The 23,622-nt window shown below is 44.3% G+C and overlaps 1 protein-coding gene across 2 annotated transcripts in view; it reads left to right on the top strand.

Annotated features, from left to right (window-relative positions):
• The window catches only part of CSMD2 (CUB and Sushi multiple domains 2), a 684,323-nt gene that overhangs the window by 585,632 nt on the left and 75,069 nt on the right, over positions 1 to 23,622 (top strand). For both annotated transcript variants that reach the window (XM_043878199.1, XM_043878200.1), the window contains exons 42-46: positions 3,035 to 3,223; positions 7,454 to 7,631; positions 8,662 to 8,807; positions 21,008 to 21,088; positions 21,601 to 21,714. In XM_043878199.1, coding sequence (XP_043734134.1) covers positions 3,035 to 3,223; positions 7,454 to 7,631; positions 8,662 to 8,807; positions 21,008 to 21,088; positions 21,601 to 21,714 — 708 coding nt within the window. The remainder of the gene's footprint in view (positions 1 to 3,034; positions 3,224 to 7,453; positions 7,632 to 8,661; positions 8,808 to 21,007; positions 21,089 to 21,600; positions 21,715 to 23,622) is intronic.

Here is a 23,622-nt window from a genome sequence, read left to right on the forward strand (position 1 = left end):
AGTGCAAAAGCTTTTAAGTTTCATTAGGTCCCATTTGTTTAGTTTTGCTTTTATTTCCAATATTCTGGGAGGTGGGTCATAGAGGATCTTGCTGTGATTTATGTCGGAGAGTGTTTTGCCTATGTTCTCCTCTAGGAGTTTTATAGTTTCTGGTCTTACATTTAGATCTTTAATCCATTTTGAGTTTATTTTTGTGTATGGTGTTAGAAGGTGTTCTAGTTTCATTCTTTTACAAGTGGTTGACCAGTTTTCCCAGCACCACTTGTTAAAAAGGTTGTCTTTTTTCCATTGTATATCCTTGCCTCCTTTGTCAAAGATAAGGTGTCCATAGGTTCGTGGATTTATCTCTGGGCTTTCTATTCTGTTCCATTGATCTATATTTCTGTCTTTGTGCCAGTACCATACTGTCTTGATGACTGTGGCTTTGTAGTATAGTCTGAAGTCAGGCAGGTTGATTCCTCCAGTTCCATTCTTCTTTCTCAAGATTACTTTGGCTATTCGAGGTTTTTTGTATTTCCATACAAATTGTGAAATTATTTGTTCTAGTTCTGTGAAAAATACCATTGGTAGCTTGATAGGGATTGCATTGAATCTATAGATTGCTTTGGGTAGAATAGCCATTTTGACAATATTGATTCTTCCAATCCATTTGTCTGTTTTTTGTTTGTTTTTTGGCCACAAAACAGGCATGTAGGATCCCAACTGCCTGACCAGGGATTGAATTCACACTCCCTGCATTGGAAGGCAAACTCTTAACCACTGAACCGACCAGCCAGGATGTCCCCACACATTCCTTTTAACTCAGCTATTCCCTTGGAAAAGTTTCTCTCCTTGCCACAGGTTGGGCTTACTCCTGTGTTTCTTCCTTCTTGAGAGGTTCTAATTGCTCAGAGCCAGAAGGACCCCACTCAGGGGCTCACCTGACTGCTTCCCATGTTTGTGATCTTGGTGGTTATTGGGATTGAATGAAATAAGCAACAGAAAAGAGCCAAAGTCAATGCTGAGCCCCAACGAGGTGCTCAAAGAATAATGGTTCAACCTAACCTTGTCTCCCTTGGGCTGCCCTTTCCCATGAAAGCAGTAATAACAGACAGCATGTTTATTGCATTCTTACCATGTGCCAGGACTGTGCAGAAAGCTGTGTGTATATATCTTCCTATCAGATTCTCACAATAACTGTTTTCTAAGTAAGTAAACAAAGGCATAGAGAACTTAAGTCACTTGGCCAAAGCCAATAGCTAGAAAGTGACAAAGGCCCATCTGAGTCCATGCCTTGGTTCTCCACCACTCTGCCAGCTCCCTGTGTGTATGTGTGCTCAGTGCTTTATGACTCTTTGCAACCCCGTGGATGGTATCCTTCCAGGCATCTCTGTCCATGGAATATTCCAGGCAAGAATACTGGAGTTGGTTGCCATTTCTTATTCCAGGGCATCTTCCCAACTCAGGGATAGAACTCATGTCCCTTCTGTCTCCTGCACTGGCAAGCAGATTCTTTTTTTTTTTTTTCCCATTTATTTTTATTGGTTGGAGGCTAATTACTTTACAATATTGTAGTGGTTTTTTGCCATACATTGACATGAATCAGCCATGGATTTACATGTGTTCCCCATCCCTATCCCCCCTCCCGCTTCCCTCCCCATCCGATCCCTCTGGGTCTTCCCAGTGCACCAGCCCTGAGCACTTGTCTCATGCATCCAACCTGGGCTGGTGATCTGTTTCACCCTTGATAGTATACATGTTTCAATGCTGTTCTCTCAGAACATCCCACCCTCGCCTTCTCCCACAGAGTCCCAAAGTCTTTTCTGTACATCTGTGTCTCTTTTTCTGTTTTGCATATAGGGTTATCATTACCATATTTCTAAATTCCATATATATGTGTTAGTATACTGTATTGGTGTTTATCTTTCTGGCTTACTTCACTCTGTATAATGGGCTCCAGTTTCATCCATCTCATTAGAACTGATTCAAATGAATTCTTTTTAATGGCTGAGTAATATTCCATTGTGTATATGTACCATAGCTTCCTTATCCATTCCTCTGCTGATGAGCATCCAGGCTGCTTCCATGTCCTGGCTATTATAAACAGTGCTGCAATGAACATTGGGGTGCACGTGTCTCTTTCAGATCTGGTTTCCTCGGTGTGTATGCCCAGGAGTGGGATTGCTGGGTCATATGGCAGTTCTATTTCCAGTTTTTTAAGGAATCTCCACACTGTTCTCCATAGTGGCTGTACTAGTTTGCATTCCCACCAACAGTGTAAGAGGGTTCCCTTTTCTCCACACCCTCTCCAGCATTTATTGCTTGTAGACTTTTGGATAGCAGCCATCTTGACTGGCATGTAATGGTACCTCACTGTGGTTTTGATTTGCATTTCTCTGATAATGAGTGATGTTGAGCATCTTTTCATGTGTTTGTTAGCCATCTGTATGTCTTCTTTGGAGAAATGTCTGTTTAGTTCTTTGGCCCATTTTTTGATTGGGTCATTTATTTTTCTGGAATTGAGCTGCAGGAGTTGCTTGTATATTTTTGAGATGAATCCTTTGTCTGTTTCTTCGTTTGCTATTATTTTCTCCCAATCTGAGGGCTATCTTTTCACCTTGCTTATAGTTTCCTTTGTTGTGCAAAAGCTTTTAAGTTTAATTAGGTCCCATTTGTTTATTTTTGCTTTTATTTCCAATATTCTGGGAGGTGGGTCATAGAGGAGCCTGCTGTGATTTATGTCGGAGAGTGTTTTGCCTATGTTCTCCTCTAGGAGTTTTATAGTTTCTGGTCTTACATTTAGATCTTTAATCCATTTTGAGTTTATTTTTGTGTATGGTGTTAGAAGGTGTTCTAGTTTAATTCTTTTACAAGTGGCTGACCAGTTTTCCCAGCACCACTTGTTAAAGAGGTTGTCTTTTTTCCATTGTATATCCTTGGCAAGCAGATTCTTTATCACTAGCGCCACCTGCCAGTTCCCTGGCACACCTATATTCTGGATGGGGAGAAAATGCCCAGAGAGTATAAAAAAACCTTCTCTCTTATTCTTTCCCAGCCTATGAACTTCAAGAATGTCCAGATCCAGAGCCCTTTGCCAATGGCATTGTTCGGGGAGCTGGCTACAATGTTGGACAGTCAGTGACCTTCGAATGCCTCCCAGGGTATCAGCTGATGGGCCACCCTGTGCTCACATGTCAACATGGCACCAACCGGAACTGGGACCACCCCCTGCCCAGGTGTGAAGGTATGTTCCTCAGTCAGTCCTGGTGATTCTTCTTAGTGACAGGGTTCATGCACATGCCTACTCCATGGGATCACCCATGCTAGGAGTTCCTAGCAAACACTGTCCATCACTTTTTCAGATGGATGGGACTGAGCCTATCCAGACTGGGCACAGAGCTCTGGGCCAATACTAGGGAGGACCTGGAGGAGACACAGGTCAAAGCCAAAGGAGTACATTCTCAGCCCTTGGGAACAGCCAACCTCATGGGCTGGATGTCCCAGTCAGAAGCGAAGACACTGATATGCTAAGGGGTAGAGAGTTAATCATGGTGCTTTTCTAAAGGGAGAAGAGACGAAAGCATCTTTCTAGAAAAGTTGTGTTCCTCTCTTCATACCCCCCAGCTTATTCCCCTTCTCCTACATGAACCTAGAGAGATCTGGGTTGAGGATATCAGAGAGCTACAGGGGATATTTTCCTGAGCCTTCATTAACCAGAATCAGGGTGGAGGAGGACCAGGAGCTCATGCTGTGCCTATCCCCGTCTATACACCTGTGTTCCATTTTCCCTTCCTTTTCCTTGAGGAGAAGCTAGGATTTGTCTTGAAAGGGCAAGGTTTAGCAGGAGGACAGTATGGTTCAGGAGAAAGTGCCCCAGCTCTGGAATCAGATCACCTTAGGCTTTACCTCTGAAATGCTTCACCTCTCTTACCTCCAGTTTCTTCCTTAGTTTGATGGGGCTTCTCTTCATAAGAGTTGAGAGGATTCCAAGATGGCACATGTAAAGTGCCCAGCACAGTAACTGATTCAGAATCCATGAGTTGGAAAAGTATTAACTCTCCATGGATAAAGAGACCTTGCTCACACAACTGAGCTATTCTGGTATTAGCATATAAGATCGTAATCGCTAAAACTATTAAATTCCCAGTTAGATTTTCAGATTTTCAAAACCATCCCCATGCATAATCAGTCCATCATTCTGGAATTGTTGGCTGGCCACCCTCTATATGACAAGCTTCATTGTGGACTTTTGTTTCCTTTTTGCTCCTTTTTATGGCATCACAGGAGAGGTAAGAGCGGTGCTTCTCCCATCAGACACCTTTAGCCATGAACCCTTCTTCCTCCTAAGCCAGTGCTTCCCTTAGCTTAGAAGAGGACGTCATTTTCTCTTGCATTTCCAATTACCTTTCTGCCTGTGCCAACTTTTAGGTCATCTTTTTCTTTGTCGCTTGAGTGTTTTTGTTCTTTAAAGTTATTTCCCACACTCCCTTCTCTTCTTTCCCTCACATCTCCAAATGTTATCTGTGTCTGCAACCTTTATCTTTTACCCGATTCTTCACCTGTACATCCAGCTCCTTACTAAATATCTTCACTTATCCAGAAGCACCTAAATCCTAATGTATTCAAAACGGAAGCCATCCTCTTTCTGCCATTATGTTGAAATCTTCACTAGAGTGAAAGGCCCCTCTAGTCCCCTGGTTATTCGTTACTCAGTTTGGGCAGCCTGCCTCTCACTTACCCTTGCCTAGTCACTGAGTCTTGCTAATTCTACATCCTAATTGCCTTTCAGATACATCCACCTGTCTGTATGCGTTGCCTCCACTCTAATCCAGGTCACTTAGATGAGGCCTGTCACTGGGCGCCCAGCCTTCAGTCTTGTGTTCCTCAGTCCACTTTTCACAGTGTGGTAAGGGTGGTGAGCCTTTGAAAGCATTCATGTACAGTGGCGAACTTTCAAAGATGCGAAAGTGCATCTAGTTCCGGCAAGGAACCAGAACCTGTGCCATCGGCAGCCGGCATGAATGACGTTGCAGCTCGCCCTCCATCTCCTATGGCTGGCGATCCTTCAGCTCCACCATCTCCCCCCTCCTCCCTTCCGTCCTCCCGTCAGTAATTCTTATTGCCTGTTCACTCAACACCAGTACAATGCAAACTCTTGTACTGTACTATTTTACTTTTCAAGGTACTGGACTAAGATTAAACACACTTTCTTTATTTTTTGTATTTGTTTGTTTTTAATGTATTAGTTAATGTATTATGTGTGAAAGTATTATAAATCTGTTACAGTACAATGCTACATAGCCGATTGTGTTAGTTGGGTACCTAGGTTAACTTTGTTGGACTTTCGAACAAATTGGACTTAAAATCGTGCTCTCTGAATGGAATTCATTCATGTGCAGGGGACTTACTTACTCCAGACACGGCCCTGCTGAGAAGCTAGTGAGCTGTTCCCACCTCCCTTGGGGTAACTGTCCAGCCCCCAGGAGCTAGCGCACGCTGTGCCTGGGGACCTGGACCCGCCGACCTCCCCATGTTCTCCACTCTCGCACTTTGCTCCTGCTCAGCTGAAATACTTGCCATTTTTGCTCCTCTTGCCCCTGGTTCTGAGTGCATGCTGGTCCCTCCTCCTAGAACGTTGCCCTTCTCTCCTGCCTTCCCTGTGTAGCCCTTGTCATCCCTCAGGTCAGAGTCTAAAGGTGAATTCTCCCAGGACTCCCTCCGCCTCCCCAGGACCAGATAAGGGGCTCCCCCACCAAATGTTCCCTCGACACTCAATGTTGACAGCACACTCCACCCTGGGCCGGAGACACCAGGATACTCGACCATGTCCCGGGAGATCGTGATGCCACAGATCAGAATCACATGCCGTGGTATGATATTGCTGTCCTTTGCCTCCCCTGGCTGCATCTGGCATCGAGTGGTGGTTTGGTCCATGGAAGGATAGCGTGCCCATGCGCACCACTTTCAGGGTGTGCTCACATTTGCCAGAGCCCAGAGCCCTGGCCTCTTCTTGGAGGTGTTGGGATGCTTTCTTCTCAAGTCAGTCTGCCCCCATCCATGAGTCTGATTGATGACCCATACCAGCCAATACACTCATTGTTCTGGACCAGGGGGATTTTGCCCAGAATCTCTCGTTTTCCTCCGCGGTGACCAAGTCCAAATACCATGGAGAATTCCAGGACTCTATGTGCTTGTGTGTGTGCTTAGTCGCTCAGTCATGTCCAACTCTTTGCAACCCCGTGGACTTCAGCCCTCCAGGCTCCTCTGTCCATGGGGATTCTCCAGGCAAGAATACTGGAGTGGATTGCCTTGCCCTCCTCCAGGGGAATCTTCCCAATCCAGGGATCGAGCCCAGGTCTCCCACATTGCAGGTGGATTCTTTACCATCTGAGACACCAGGGAAACCCTGCCTAAAGCCTAGATCAGACTGAGTCTAAGAGTGGGTGTTGCTCTGGGGAGACAGGAAGATAAGGAGAGGGGACATGCCCTCTCTGTGAGCTCACACTGGCTGAGCATCTTACATGCATGAGTTCATCTGATGGTCAGATGAGGAGGGGGTCCACTATCCTATGAGGAGGGGGTCTTAGTCTTGTTTTATAGGTGAAGGTAGAGAGACTACCCTGCTAATCTGAAGCTATCTAGTCAAGTTAATGGTTGAGCCATGATTTGAATCCAACCTTAGTCTCACTACAAAAATCTGCGATTGCTTTTTTAATATTTATTTTGGTTGTGCTGGGTCTTTGTTGCTGTGCACAGGCTTTCTCTAGTTGTGGTGAGCAGGGACGAGTCTCTAGTTGTGGTATCCACACTTCTAATTGCAGTGGCTTCTCTTGTTGTGGAGCACAGGCTCTAGACCACAGACTTCAGTAAATATGGCACACGAGCTTAGTTGCTCCGTGGCATGTGGGATCTTAATTCCCCCACCAGGGATCGAACTCATGTTGCCTGCATTGGTAGGCAGATTTTTAACCACTGGTCCACCAGGAAAGTCCCAAGAATCCACAACTCTTAAGTCAAGGTCAAAAGTACCAATCCAAGAATCTTAGAATAATAAGATAAAGAGATAGTATCATAATTTTCTACCTCTTCCCAGTAAATATAGTGAAGCCCTGACTCTAGCATTCCTAGGAAAGGAGAGGCGGTAGCTTTGGTGTTTTCTTCCTCTTGGACAGGTCTCTTTCATGAGAAAGAGAAAAGACGGTTCGGGACTGAGACAGGCCCACAGAGGCACCTGTGCTGAAGTTTGGAGGCCTCTCGGGCTGTGACGTGTTGGGAACAGCAGGAAAAGCCAGGCCCGGCCATCCTTGGCCCCGTCTCCTCTTTCCCTCCCACCCAGTCCTCCTTGGCCCTGTCTCCTCTCCCCATCCCACCTAGCCTCCTGGAGCAGGACGATTCGTGCTTCAGAAATCGCCTGAATTCTCGTGGGGGAGGTGATCTGCAGCACTCCTCTGTGTTTGTGTCCTCTCCCTGGCAGTCCCCTGCGGCGGGAACATCACCTCCTTCAATGGCACTGTGTACTCCCCGGGCTTCCCCAGTCCCTACTCCAGCTCCCAGGACTGCGTCTGGCTGATCACCGTCCCCATTGGTCACGGCGTCCGCCTCAACCTCAGCCTGCTGCAGACAGAGCCCTCTGGAGACTTCATCACCGTCTGGTAGGGCCGCCTGCCGTGTCGGCAGGGGAAGGGGCTTGAGCTGGGCTCTCAGCTGGGTCACCCACCTGTCTGTCCAGAAAACCAAGGGCCGGATAGTTTTAAATGGCTGTCAGCCTCCTGGGTCTCAGATAAACATAGTGGCATAAGAACTCAACTTCCATTAACCTTTTTGACTCCTTGATGGGAAAGGACTGGCAGGGCAGTGTGGTTCCCCACCTGGAGTTCTGCTGGGGGTCAGCCAAAATACCAATGAGTGTGGGAATCTGGATCAATGAGCAGACTTTTCTCAGTGTTTCCAGAGTCCAAACCAAAATTCTGCATTTACCAGATAAGCTATCCAGACTAAGGGAAGAGATGTGCAGTGGTATTTTATGAAGTCCCACTGGTATCTCATGCTGAGCTAGTGGTGACCGCAGAACTGTCTGCAGTGATGGAAACGTTCCATATTTGTGTAGTCCAATATGATAGCCCCCCTCTACATGTGGCCATCAAGCACTTGAATGTGACTAGAGTGACTGAGGAGCTGATTTTTTTAATTGATTAAATTCCAAATAATTTAAATGTAAATAGTCACGTGTAGCCTCGTAGTTACCAAGCTGGATGGCTCAGCTCTGAGTTATATAGTTAGAGTTTCTTGTGTTAATTTTAAAATGAGAATGTGAATTACTAGTTGATTAGTACAGTTTCCTAGACAGTTTTTTCCAAACTGCTGAATCTCTGAACAAAGATATCTTTTAAAAATTCCTTTGTTTGGAGCTTCTGGGAATCAGCAGGAGATAGTAGGATTCTGTTCTCAAAATTCCCAGAGCTGGATAACTGTCACCTGACTGCCCTGAATGGATTTCTCACTGAGTTTCCAGACAATGGCTGAGATCAGATGGAAGGGACTAGATAAAATTCCAGGGAAGAAATCCTTGGGCCCAGGAAGGCAACATGGGTGTCTCTTTGCTCACTGAAGGCCACTGATGCACCAGCTAGAACAGGCAGGCATGATGACACATGACATTCAGGATCTTCTTTCCTCTTGCAGGGATGGGCCACAGAAGACAGTCCCACAGCTTGGATCCTTCAGCCGGAGCTTTGCCAAGAAGACAATGCACAGCTCATCCAACCAGGTCCTACTCAAGTTCCACCACGAGGCAGCCATGGGTGGGATCTTCGCCATAGCTTTCTCTGGTCAGTATGAAAGCCTGGTCCAGGGAGGAAGGGAGGGCCAGACTTTTCAGTCCAGGCTGGGCTTGCCTCCTGGCTCCTGCATTTGCCAGTGTGGGGTTTTGGAATGAGTGACATAGCTTCTCCACCTCAGTGTCCTCAGAAAAAAGGGTTAGTTGCTCAGTTGTGTCTGACTCTTTGCTACTTCATAGACGATAGCCCACCAGGCTCCATGGGATTCTCCAGGCAAGAATACTGGAGGGGTTAGCCATTCCCTTCTCCCGGGGAATCTTCCCGGGACTGAATCCAGGTCTCCTGCATTGCAGGCAGATTCTTTACCATCTGAGCCACCAGGGAAGCCTTCAGTGTCCTCAGGGTTCTGAGACTTCAGCTGTAGCGATGTGAGAGCTCCCAGCACAGGGCTCCATAAATGTGAGTTTTCCTTCACTGCCACACCAGTAGGGTGGAGAAGCCCACCAGGCTGATCCTTGGTGCCAAGTTCAAGTTCAGAGGCAGCAGGGCTAGTCTTCTTACTCATCTTTCACATCAGCTCCCTCATTGGGTTATCCATTTACCTGTGCCCCACCTCATCCCTCAGCACGTTCTAGAGAATGGTCCCACTCCAATGGTATCTAGAGCCTCTCTTGACCCCACAGGAAGTACTGTGCACAAAGGAAGTTGGGGAAAATCCAAGTACAGGAGCATAAAAATTGCAAGGTGTGTCTGTCCTTATCAGCAGCCTATTTTCTCATAGAAGTCCAAGATTATGGTCCCAGGTATTTCCTCATTTTTATTACAGTGGACACAGCTTAGGAAAACTTATAGAAAGTTCTCTGTGGGCTTCTGCCCAGCCATGAAATAAGCCCCCGTGTTTACGATTTGCAGAACATTACATCTATATGAACTGGAAATCAGGAAGGCTTGACTTTATTCCTGGCTCCACCTCAGGCCAAGTGTCTGACCTCTGTAGGTCTCTCCTTAGCTGCTTCTTCACCTGCAGAACAAAGGGCTTGGAGTTCATGACCTCTAAGAAACCTGTGAGTTAGTAAGGCCGCTATTATTACCCCCACTTTATAAACGAGGAAACGAGGGCCAAGGAAGGCAGGAGGGCTTGCCCAGAACCGCACAGCTAGAACTGGGAGGAGAACCCAGCCCTTGCAGCTCTGCACTGGCTGTTCGGTGAGACCACATGGTGTTAACACCTCACACGTGTATTTATAGAAATTTGAATGCATTCAGCCCTAAGTCCTCGGGAGGGGTAGTGATGTTGAGGCAGAAAGAGACTGAAGCAACACTGTTGAGAGCATAGGCAGCTCCAGTCACCATTCCCAGGAGTGTTGGCCCGGCTGAGCATGACATGGTGATGAGACCTGCCCTCTCGGTCTGCCTTCGTACCCACACCCCTCTGGCTGGGCACACCTCTCACCCGAGGCTTCTGTTTTTGTTTTTGTCTTAGTCTTCATTGCTGACTCAGTAGTCATGATGAACAGGCTTAGTTGCTCCTCGGCATGTGGGATCTTCCCAGAGCACAGATTGAACCCATGTCCCCTGTGTTGACAGGTGAATTCTTAACCACTGGACCACCAGTGAGGCCCCAGGACCCCAGTTTTGAAGGCTCTGTTATTTTGACTCCATGGGACTTGTGCACAGACTGATAAGAGTGTGGACTCCAGCATTGTAGACTTGGGTTCAAACCTCTGCCATATATTAGCTGCGTGACCATGAGGCTGTCCTTTGACTTTTCTGAGCCTCAACTTCATTACCCACAAGATGGGAATCATATCAGTGCCTAATCTCACAGAGTTAAATGAACCCATGCAGGGGAATGCTTAGCTCTAGGCAGAGAGTATCAAAGATACTCAATAATGTGTAATGTTTGGGGATAGACTTTCCTTCACTCAATATAATCCTCTGGAGAGTAATCCAAGTTATTACATATAATAATTGTTGTTCAGTCACTGAGTTGTGTCCTGTTCTACGATCCCATGGACTACAGCATGCCAGGCTTCCCTATCCTTCATTATCTCTTGGAGTTTACACAAATTCATGTCCACTGAGTCAGTGATGCTATCTAACCATCTCATGAGATGGTTACATGTAACAGGACTTTGTTCCTTTTTATTGTAAAATTTCATTCACTGTTGGCAATTTGATCTCTGTGCGAATACTTGACTCATTGGAAAAGACCCTGATGCTAGGAAAGATTGAAGGCAGAAGGAGAAGAGGGTGACAGAGGATGAGATGGTTGGATAGTGTCACCAATTCAATGGACATGAACTTGGGCAAACTCTAGGAGACGGTGAAGGACAGAGAAGCCTGGTGTGCTGCAGTCCATGGGGTCACAGCACAACTTGGCAACTGAACAGCAACATCATTCTATGATTCTTGAGTCATATGTAATTTTGGACAACATTTTTGAAGTTTGAAAAATTACGGAAAAGGAGGACAGATTCGTCGTTGCCATGGCTAAGGAGGGGTTAGGGATGGGAAGGAAGCAGATGTGTTTACTATAAAAGAGCGGCATGAGGGATCCTTACAGTGATGGAAATGTTCTGCATCTTGATGGTATCAAGGTCAATACCCCACCTGTGATATTATCCCATAGTTTTGTAAGATGTTTTCTATTAGGAATCACTGGGTAAACAATACATGAGATCTCTTTGTATTATTTCTTACAATTGCATGTGAATCTACAATGATCTCAAAAAAGTCAATTAAGAAATAAAATTTGTCATTTGAACCAGTCCTAATGAGATGGATGAAACTGGAGCCCCTTATACAGAGTGAAGTAAGCCAGAAAGATAAAGAACATTACAGCATACTAACACATATATATGGAATTTAGAAAGATGGTAACGATAACCCTATATGCAAAACAGAAAAAGAGACACAGAAATACAGAACAGACTTTTGAACTCTGTGGGAGAAGGTGAGGGTGGGATATTTCAAAAGAACAGCATGTATACTATCTATGGTGAAACAGATCACCAGCCCAGGTGGGATGCATGAGACAAGTGCTCCAGCCTGGTGCACTGGGAAGACCCAGAGGAATCGGGTGGAGAGGGAGATGGGAGGGGGGATCGGGATGGGGAATACGTGTAACTCTATGGCTGATTCATATCAATGTATGACAAGACCCACTGAAATGTTGTGAAGTAATTAGCCTCCAACTAATAAAAAAATTAAAAAAAAAAAAAAAAGAAATAAAATTTGTGTAACTAAAGCAAAGTTACTCAATAAGTGGCAGTTTTAATAATCATCATCATCATTGTCATGATCATCGTTATTATTGTGTTTGGAGAGTAACAGGATCAGTATGAAGTCACCACCTCCTAAAGCCAGATTTCTTATCCCTGCTCTTGTCTCTCATCCCCACCTGGTCCAGGCACAGGTGGGAGGCCCAGCACCTGTTCCCGAGTTCTCCTGAGTAAGTCTGCCCAGGACATCTCTTGCTCCTCAGTGTGTCCTGGCCATTGTGCCCCTGATGCCCCCAGATGAGACATGAGACCCTTCAGTGCCAGCTCAGCCCAAGGCCTTACAGGCCAGAGGAGCCGGCAAGGGCCTTGGTGAGAGGATCAACGCAGGCCAGCAGGTTCAAGTGGGAGATGCTCTTTGCAAGGGGCCAAGTGAACAAGAAGGCATCTTCCACCCACTCACTGGGTTTTTGATAAATTGTAGAATATTAGCAAAATGTAAAAAGTGTGGAACATACATGTGTATATTTGAAGAAGAAAAATAAGATGAACACCCACAGCTGAGCCTGCGAAAAAGACCACCAGTGCTCTTGAAGCCCCGTGCACCGCTTCCAATACGCCCCCTGCCCAACACCCCAGAGTTAATCAGGGTTATGAATTTTGCTAAGTGTTCTGCTAATCTTTCATTGCTTTTCATTATGATTTTACTCCATAGGTGTATGTCTCCAAAAATATATATTGTTTCATTTAGTGTGGTTTTTCTGTTATGTAAGTAGAATTGTTCAGTAAGTGTTCTTCTGTGACCTGCTTTTCTTCATTCAAAATTAAGCTTTGGAAATTCATGCTGATGCTTGTGACTAGATTAGGTTCACTTTTCAATGCTGTCTAGTATCTCATTGTGTGAAAATAGTGCTTTATCTAGTCTACTCTTAATAGACATTTAAATTACTTTATTTCAAACAATATGAGCATTGTTGCACATTCCTTCTTATGAGAAAGAGTTTCTCTAGGGTACATGCCTGTGTGGAATTGAGAGGTTGTAAGTATTCACATACTCAGTTTTACTGCTGCTGCTAAGTCGCTACAGTCGTGTCCAACTCTGTGCGACCCCACAGACGGCAGCCCACCAGGCTCCCTCGTCCCTGGGGATTCTCCAGGCAAGAATACTTGAGTGGGTTGCCATTTCCTTCTCCAATGCATGAAAGTGAAAAGTAAAAGTGAAGTTGTTCAGTCGTGTCCGACTCTTAGCGACCCCATAGACTGCAGCCTACCAGGCTCCTCCATCCATGGAATTTTCCGGGCAAGAGCATTGGAGTGGAGTGCCATTGCCTTCTTCGCTAAGTTTTACCAGATAAGGCCAAATCGACCTCACAAAGTAGTTTTAACGGCTTCCACTCTTCCTTGTCATGGAGATAGAGCTTCTATCGCACTACATTCTTGCAAACACTGGGTTTTACTGGACTTTAAATTTTTGCCAACCTGGTGAATAGCATTTCACTTTTCTGTTGATGATGAGGATAAGCATTCTTTCTTATCATCATTGACTGTGTGTGCTTCCTGCTCTCTGAAATGTCTGTTCCCCATACAGTTTTCTTTCCCCAAGAAGAGAGGGAACAAGCAAGTTTAGACAAATAAAATCTTTGTGATTTGTAATACATGCTATGAAAGAAACAGATAAGATAGCAAACAAAAGCATAGAGAATCTACTTCGTGTAGAATAATTGAGGGAAACATGTCTTAAGAGGTGGTATTTGAGACAAGAGCCAAAAGAAAGGAAGGAGCCAGACTTGCAAAGAGTAGAAATTGGGAATGGAGTGGGGGAAAGAATATTTGCCTTTTTATAGGCAAACATTAGCCCTAAATAAATTTCTTTTCATAGAAGAACCAAAAAGAAAAGTACCTTAAGGAGACTTATATGACAATATGCTACAGTATCTTCAAAAATGACAAAATAGGATTTGAATTGCAGAGAAAAATGCCCTTGGAAACATACAGCTTGGGAAATAGTAAATTTTAGAAAGCATCTGCTTCTAGCATAATAGTCTAGGTAATGTGGACTCCAAACAAGAGTTAATCTGGCTGAGAGATTAATAAAAGGGGAAATCATACCCCACCTGATAGGATACAATGAGAAGAACCCAGCATCACTTCCTTGTAAAGATGCACAACCTGAATCTAATTATGAGGAATCAGACAAACCTAAACTGAGGGTAATGTAATACAGTGTTACATACTAGAAGTTAGCTGGTGTATAATTTTCAAAAGTGTAAAAGTCAAGGAAGGTCAAGGCAAGACTTTAGAACTGTTTTGGTCTAAAGGAGACTAAGAACCACGACAATGAAATGCAATGCATGTTTCTGAACTGGATACATTAGCTATTAAGGACTTTATTAAGACAAGTGGGAGAAATTGAATGGAATGTAAGGATTAGATGGCAGTAACGTATCAGTGTTAATTTCCTCCTTTGGTGCTTGTATTGTGATTGTGTGGGAGAATGTGCTTATTTATAGGAAATACGCACTGAAATATTCTGTGGTTATGGGATATCATGTTGGCAATTTAACTTCCAATTGGTTCATGGAAAAAGTTTTGATACTATAATTCTAACTTTTCCTACACCTTTGTGATTGCTACAAATTAAAAGTTTTATTTATGAGGGGAGCCAGCCATAAAAAACAAAGGTTTTAAAGAAATGCAATTGCACACTTTAAATTGGCATACGAACCAGCAAAGAGCAGAATTGACGCTATAGAAAAACAATTCAGAGATGTGGAGGCCAAACCGGAAAAGCTCCACATGAAGAGAGAAAAGGACAAGGACTTGAAAATAATAAAGGAGAAGATGGTAAATAAAGAGATCCAGTGGCCAAAGAACCAACATACTGATAAGAAGCATTTCTGAGGAGAAGAACCTGATGGATGGAATAGAAATAATAAAATAAAACTCTTCTGAGATTAAGGAAAAATCTGTGCATATAGGATAAAGAGTTCACTGTGTACCAGGAGAAATCAAAAACAGCCTGGCAAGCTTTCCAATTTATAAGGGTGAAGGGTAAAAGAAAGCTACTGGAACCCAGGCTGAACAAACTAACTACAAGAAGCCAAAATCAACAATTCTCAGATTACGTGGGGCATTCGATTCCAGAAAATGAAGGAGGGATTTTTAGAGTTGTTCAAGAAAAAAAAAAAATTGTTGGGAGCTTCACATATGTAGCAAGAGGCAGTCATTTGCAGATATTCAAGAGCTTAAAATGAGTGTCAACCAAAGCCTCAGTTTGAATTGTTAACTCGAGGATATAGCTACCCAACAAAGGATGAACAAATAACTCAATACAGAGATAACTATAAATAACTCTATACAGAAACTGTATAAAAGAAAAGATAAAATGGGATGAATTGACTAATCACAGATTTAGATCTAATAATAATTGAAAATATAGATTCAAAACAATCCAAATACAATTCATTCTTAGAAGTTTAAAAATAATCATTTCATATTAACAACTGCCCAACTATTTAGCAGAGGGAGAGGAAAAATTAAATGTCTTCATCTTCCATGGTAGAGGAATCAATAGATATTATTCAATTATTGATTTTATAATTAGAAAAAGAAGGATTCCAAGTATATTGATATATTGATTTTAGCCATCAATAAATTAAAACTTAACTACAGTACTTTCAAATTGCTAAAAGAAAAAAAATGAAGCAAAGCATAATTCACAGACAAAAGGAAGAAAACAAAGGGAACTATAGAAACAAAGCTATGGAAAACACAGAATAAACACACATTTTAAAAAGTTCAATTATTATGACAAATAAAATTTATTAAAGCCCAACTCCCTTTTAAAAACACAAAGACTCTTATATTAGGCTACATACAATATAACTAGATTTTATAATAGAGTTTTCCTTACCAGGAATACAACTAAGACGATGTGACAGCTTTAAAATAAAAGCTGGCTGGTGATATATTTTATAACCACAACAATAACAATCAAAGAAAAGAATTCAAAGCAAAAGCATTCAATAGAAAAAGTGGATTCTTTCATATTAAAGGATAATCTGTAATGATCCTTTAAAAATGATAATCCTATTGTGAAGGTTGCAGAGAGCACCCACTTAGGGGTGGGAAGTCTGAGAACACGTATCAAAAGATTAACACAATGTGATTAATCACAGTCAAGACATTTTCAGGTATCTACACAGCTCAGAATACTCTTCTTAGCTTCCCCACACACGTGGGCATCTGTCGGCTGTATTTGTACATCATGACTCCTCTCTACTTGCACCCCCAACCCCAGGAATGGAGATCCAACCAGTCCATCCTAAAGGACATCAGTCCTGGGTGTTCATTGGAAGGACTGATGCTGAAGCTGAAACTCCAGTCCTTTGGCCACCTCATGCGAAGAGTTGACTCATTGGAAAAGACCCTGATGCTGGGAGGGATTGAGGGCAGGAGAAGGGGACGACAGAGGATGAGATGGCTGGATGGCATCGCTGACTCAGTGAACATGAGTTTGAGTAAACTCCGGGAGTTGGTGATGGACAGGGAGGCCTGGTGTGCTGTGGTCTATGGGGTCGCAAAGAGTCAGACACAACTGAGCGACTGAACTGAACTGAACTGAACTGACACAGCTCAGAACGCTCTCCTTAACTTCCCCCCACACATGGGCGTCTGTCGGCTGTATTTGTACATCATGACTCCCCTCCACATGCACCCCCAACCCCAGGAACGGTAACTGAAACTAAAGGTAGGCACCTGCCCTGATACCAGCAGAGTTTAAATCAGATGCTCTCTCTTGGGAACTCGAGATTGAACCTGAGAGATTCTGTTTCTACCTGGACTTGTCTCCTGAAGAGGGAACATACACATCCAAGTGCAGTGGATTGTCTGTCTTCTACCGTCCATGGAGACTGAGAAATAGAAAAATCCTACGTGCAGAAGGAGAACCAGTAAGACAGACACAGAGGAAAGTTTCCTGGGTTCCTGGTGGCCCTACAGTTGTCCTCTACCTTTATGAACTCTGGCTACAAAGCCACCCTTGGGTTCACTGTTCTTTTGAGAGGCTTCTTCTACCCTGAGTTGATTTGTGTTACTTACACCCAGGGTTCCTAATTAACAATTATCTAGGACCCACCAATCCTAGTTCTGAGAACTGTGCAAAAATTTGTGTATAAAGATATTCCTTGAAGTGCTATTTGTAGCAGGTAAATTAGAAACAATCCAAATGTGAAAGAATAGGAGATTGGTTGTACAGATTATGACACATACATGCAAATGGAGGAAAATACAGCCATTAAAAGTCATTCATGTGGAATACAATCACTGATTAAGAGAAATGTTTATTTTCTACTGTTTGATTTTAAAAAAGTATGTGATTTTTTTGGAGGGAAGGCTCAGATGATGGTGGGCTTCCCTGATGGCTTGGTTGGTAAAGAATCTGCCTGCGATTCAGGAGACTTGCGTTTCAATTCCTGGATCAGGAAGATCCCCTGGAGAAGGGAATGGCAACCCACTCCAGTATTCTTGCCTGGAGAATCCCGTGGACAGAAGAGCCTGGTGAACTACAGTTCATGGGGTTGCAAAGATTCAGACACGGCTGAGCAACTGACACTTTCCTAACACTTTCAGATGGTGGTATAGCCAAAGGATGCAATGATTATGGATCCCTAACATAGATCACAGCCATCCCATCTTTGTGAGTTTCTTGAGAAAGAGATATATACAAGGAACAATGGCAAGGGAAGGCATTTTAATATCAGCTGAGCTTGGACCCCAAATCCAAGTGCAGAGCCCAGAGTCATCAGGTAACCTGAACTGAACCACATGAACCAAGATTTTCCCTAAGCTAATCTGGCTTTAAAAGCTTCAGTGCACCTGCTCAGTTGCTCAGTCGTGTCCAGCTCTTTGTGACCCCGTGGACTATAGTCCAGCAGGCTCCTCTGTCCACGGAATTTTCCAGGCAAGAGTACTGGAGCAGGTTGCCATTTCCTACTCCACAGGGTCTTCCCAACCTAGGGATCGAACCCAAGTCTCTTGGGTCTCCTGCATTGGCAGACTGATTCTTTACCACTGAGCCACCTGGGAAACCCCAAAAAACATCAGAGGTAAGGCCAATTCAGCCCAAGGAGGAATGTATCCAGAGAGTCAATGGGAAAGAATTCCATGTACAGAGAATGGCCCACAATGGCTACTGCTGGAGCTGAGGGCTCTGCCCACCTGTTAGCATGTTCACATGTACTGGAGACTAAGCCATGTCAGTGCCTCACTCCCCAGGGGAAAAAGGGGATGCAGACAAAAGGAAACAGAGGAGCTTTGAATGTCCCCCTGCCCTCGAGTTCTGCAGTCATAACATGGCTAATCCAGTGTGTGTTTGTCGGGGGAGGAGAGTTGTCTGTAAGAGATCCAAAGTCATACACTAAAATGCTAGCAATGGTTATACCCAGGTGGTGGGACTTGGAGAATTATTGTTTTATTGTTTTGCAGTATTCCACCAGCTTTCTTCATTGAGCAGAAATTTTTAATTTTAAAAGATTAATTTTTAAAATGTAATGGGAAATCACCTATCAAACCATAACCACAAACTATAAAATACCCAGACTGTGCTTAGGCAGAGATTTCTTTTAACAATTTTTTTTTCCCCCTGGGAAAGTGAAGTGTGTCTTAGAAAGTTTTAGAAGGTATGTTTTAAAGGTAAGCATGAGGCTGAGAATGGAAGGTATCAATTTTTTAAAAATTCTACAAAGGAAAACATTGAGAACTGGCTAAATAAAAATTGAATGCTTGTACACACCAGAAGAGTGCCATAAACAAATCAGGAGCAAATGATAAATTGGGAAATATACTTAATAAGCAAAGATCAATCTGAATATACAGAGAGTTTTTCAAATTTGTCAGGAAAAATAGAGGCGAAGGACATGAACAGAGAGTTAAAAATAAAAATGCAAATAGTCCATTAATATGTGAAAAAATGTTTAGCCTAGCTAGCTGTCAAATGCCAACTAAAAGAAAAGAAGTGGTAGTTGTCTGTCGAGTTGACGAGGATTAAAATTAATAGCTTTTTTTTTTTTTGGCTGCACAGGGTCTTCATTGCTGGCTCTGTTTCCCTAGTTGCAGTGAGCAGGGGCTACTGTTTGTTGAGGGTGCGGGCTTCTCACTGTGGCGGCTTCTCTCGTGGGAGAGCCCTGGGCTCTGGGACACCCAGGCTTCAGTAGTTGCAGCACTCAGGCTCAGTCATTAGTTGTTTTGCACTTACGTAGTTGCTCCGAAGCATGTGGAATCTTCCTGCACCAGGGATCAAACCCATGTCCCCGGCACTGGGACCACCAAAAATTGGTGACTGTTTCCTCAGCCGGCGCTGAGTTCTGTGAGGCAAGGACTGTCTGTTTACTTTTGCATTGGTAGAATGTCAGAATGCCGTGTGAGCATCTGGCACTCGTGTTTGAATGATGTTATCCCAGAGTGATGTTCACCGTGAAGGGTACCCCCCACCTAGCAGTGTCCCCAGCACTTTCTTGCCATATCTTTCATATTTAGTCTGTATTTCTGCCCGGGTTTCAGTCTCAAGCCGAAATGTTTGCATAGCGCCTTTGATGTTTATGGTGCAATGTAAATCCCAGGGGCAGAAGAGCTGGATGGGCTACAGTCCATGGGGTCACAAAGTCGGACACAGCTGAGTGCCTGAGCACGCACGTGGTACCAGCGGCAAATTTCAAAAAAAAAAGAGAGAGTACTATTTTTCAAAACACAGCAAGAGCTGAAGTGACTTCGGAGATGATAACAGCAACAGTGGTGGCAACAGCAGCTAACTAACACACTCAGTACTCACCTCTGTGCCAGATGACGAAAGGCAGCCTAGTTACAGCCCACGCTGAACTTGGCCTCAGTGACACCCCATGCACAGGCCAGGCTCCGCCCAGAGGGAGGTGGTTGTCGGTTTAGAAAATCCGCTGAAGCCACAGCACTCGGCCCAAGGTCAAAAGAGAAATAAGCGGCCTTGCTGGCCCTCACCTAGACCACACACACATTTTGACGGTGACTAGTGGAAAGAACACGGGATGTGAGAGCAGCCAGACCTGGGCTCAACCCCCGCCTGTGCCACTTACTTCCTGTGTGACCCTAGAGAAGTAACTGAACCTTTCTGACTCTCAACTTCCTCACAAGTAGAGTGAGAAGCCCTCACAGGGGAATCTGCTATTGTGAAAATTCAAGGTGACAGAGCATGAAAGTGCCTGAGATACAGTTGCTGTTGTTTCATCACTAAGTCGTGTCCAACTCTTTGGGACCCCATGGACTGCAGCACGCCAGGCTTCCCTGTCCTTCACTATCTCCCGGAGTTTGCTCAGGTTCACATCCATTGAGTTGGTGATGCTAGCTAACCGTCTCATCCTTGCCACCCCCTTCTCCTCTTGCCCTCAATTTTTCCCAGCATCATGGTCTTTTCCAATGAGTCAGCTCTTCACATCAGGTGGCCAAATTATTGGAGCTTCAACATCAGTCCTTCCAATGAATATTCAGGGTTGATTTCCTTTAGGATTGACTGGTTTAATCTCCTTGCAGTCCAAGGGACTCTCAAGAATCTTCTCCAGCATCACAATTCTAAAGCATCAATTCTTCGGCACTCAGCCTTCTTTATGGTCCGACTCTCACATCCATACATGACTACTGGAAAGACTGTATCTTTGACTAGACAGGTCTACAATATAGTGACACACAGGAGATGTTCAGTAATGCTTCTCTTCCCTCCTTTCAGCACTGGGCCCTGTCACCAACTTCTTATATGCTTTCTCGTTTATCATCAGTCTTGATATTTGGTTCCTGGTTTTTGCATCAAGAGCAAACAAACAAAAAGATGGCAGCAGATAAGCAAGATAGTACTTGGCTAACTTTCTCCTGTGTACAGATAAATACTCGTTAATATCTGCTGTGTGGATGGATGAGGAGTGAGAACATGAGGCACTGAACTAATGAATGACCATGTGTCCCAAGAGTGATGCTCTTACATCAACTTGTCTGCTTTTGTCATTTCAGCTTATCCACTCACCAAATGCCCTCCTCCCACCATCCTCCCCAATGCTGAAGTTGTCACAGAGAATGAAGAATTCAACATAGGTAACATCTCCCACACCAGCAAGGACTGGGCTGGGGAGGAGGGGTGGGGCGGCGGGGTTGGGGGGCGGGGGGCAGTTCTGGCCAGTGGGGCTCATCTCTCTCTCCTGTCCATGAAGAGAGACAATAGACTCAATGCAAAAGGGTTGATATTCTGTCAGCTGAGGTTCACTCAAAATACATTCACTCTTTCAGCCATACATAGCCAGAGGAGCTAGAAAAGAGATTTTCTTCCATGATTCAAGTCAGGATGTTTTTTTAAATAAGTCCATAGAGGACACTATAAAAAGTTCCTGGAATGTGGACCATTCTTAGGCTCAGCAAGGCTGAGCTGCGAGAGGGGAGCTGTGGTCATCTGTGTCATTTGATTGGAGATGAGCTAGTTATTCACTCCAAGGAACACACCCCACCACTGATCATCTTGCCTGAAAGTGGGTTCAGGTGGGTACTAAGGGGTGCCAATCAGCCCTGCCCAGTCTTCTCCAGGAAATCACATATTGGTCTTTCCTTGACAGGTGACATCGTACGCTACCGGTGCCTCCCTGGCTTTACCTTAGTGGGGAATGAAATCCTGACCTGCAAGCTCGGAACTTACCTGCAGTTTGAAGGGCCGCCCCCAATATGTGAAGGTAATTGCAGTGAACCATGCCTTGGAGTTCCTCCAACACAGAGCCCCTGTTTTCCTTTCTCTGTATTCCCAGCCCCTGCCCATGCAGTAAGAGGTCACGTGGCAAATGCTGGACTGAGTGAGTGAGTGTTCTAGGTAGGTTCTCTGCCCTGCTTCTAGATCCAGGGCTTTGAATTGGCCATAGAGGCCTTGGTTATTTCTGTCCTCCTTTTTTCTTTTTCTTTTTTTTTAAATGTTTGGCCTTGTTGGAAGGTAGGTGGGATCTTAGTTCCCTGACAAGGGATTGAACCCACACCCCCTGCACTGGAAGTGCAGAATCTTAACCACTGGACTGCCAGGAAATTCCTTCTTTTTTTCTAACTGACACTCCCTGGAAATGGAAGGAGGTTGTGGGACCTCTGGCGGGAATCGAGGTTCGCACACCAACCTTGCCTTCCTGGAGTACAGGTGTGTCCAAAACCCTGTGTGCTGAGCTAGGCAACCAAGAGACCACAGTTGTCTTTATTCCAGTGGGGTGACTTGATTGAAGGTGGATGTGCTCCACCAAGTTACCCCAACTAACACCCCAAAATAATACCTTCCACTCACGGGGCATCTGACCTGGGGCAAGATACCTAACTGTCCTGTGCCTCAGTTTTCTCATTGGTAAAATAAGGATAATGATATTACTAATGTCATGGGCTTGTTATGAGGAATTAAATGAGTCAACAGTGTAAAGCACTTTGGAACTATGCCTGGCACATAGTAACTCTTCAGTGTGGGCTATTATTACAGTTTCTAGTTCTACTCCTGCTTCTAGTGCTGTTGCCACCAACAGATATTTAGTAGCCTATGGAGAAGCAGGTCAGCTTCTCCTCCATCTCTAAGAAAACAAGAGTAGGGAGAATCTGCAATATGGATTGTTAGTAAGGAAGAGAAGGACCACAAGCCCCAGAATTAGGCTGCTGATACACTGAGAAATTCAGGATCTATTTCAGTTGAGCTGACCCACCCACATACCAAGTGACCAGCCCCCAATAACAGTGAACTTTAGTCTTCACCGTTGATTAGCTCCAGCCCTAGCTTCTCATCATCTCTGGCTCTGTTTCTTTGTCTACGTGGCTCCAGTCTTCCCGCCTTACTCCCCATTCTCAGCCTCATGCTTTCCTCTGGGACTTGGTGTCATGCTGGCTTCCCAAGGTATGACCCTTCATAGTCTTTTTTTGTAATAACAGCTTTATCAGGGTATAATTCATATGCCATGCAGCTCATCCACTTTAAGTGTATGCATCCGTGGTTTTTAGCACCTTCAGGGTTTTGCCACTATCGTCACAATCCATTTTAGAACATTTTAATCACCGCCCCCAAAAGAACTCCTGCAGTCAGTTAACAGTCAGTTCCCACTTCTTTCCAGCCCCCTCAGATCTAGGCAATCACCAAACCAGTTTCTGTCTCTATGAATTTGCCTATTCTGGGTTAATATAAGTGGATTCCTGCAATATGTGGTCATTTGTGACTGACTTCTTTCCTGTAGTATAATGTTCTAAAAGTTCATTCAAGTTGTAGCATGTATCAGCACTTCATTCCTTTTTTTTGCCAAGTAATATTCCATTGTGGGCTTCCTCCATGACTCAGTGGTAAAGAATCTGCAGGAGCCACAGGTTCAGTCCTTGGGTTGGGAAGATCCCCTGGAGTGGCATGACAACCCACTACAGTATTCTTGTCTGGAAAATCCCATGGACGGAGGAGCCTGGTGGGCTACAGTCCATAGGGTCGCAAAGAGTCAGACACAACTGAAGTGACTTAGCATGCACACATTCCATTGTACTTATACCATATTTTGTTTATACACTCATTGATGATGGATATTTGAGTTGTTCCACTTGTAGCTATTATGAATAATTGCTGCTATGAGCATTCATGTACAAGT

Source organism: Cervus elaphus, chromosome 20 (assembly GCF_910594005.1).
Source record: "Cervus elaphus chromosome 20, mCerEla1.1, whole genome shotgun sequence".
NCBI classification, from domain to species: Eukaryota; Metazoa; Chordata; class Mammalia; order Artiodactyla; family Cervidae; genus Cervus; species Cervus elaphus.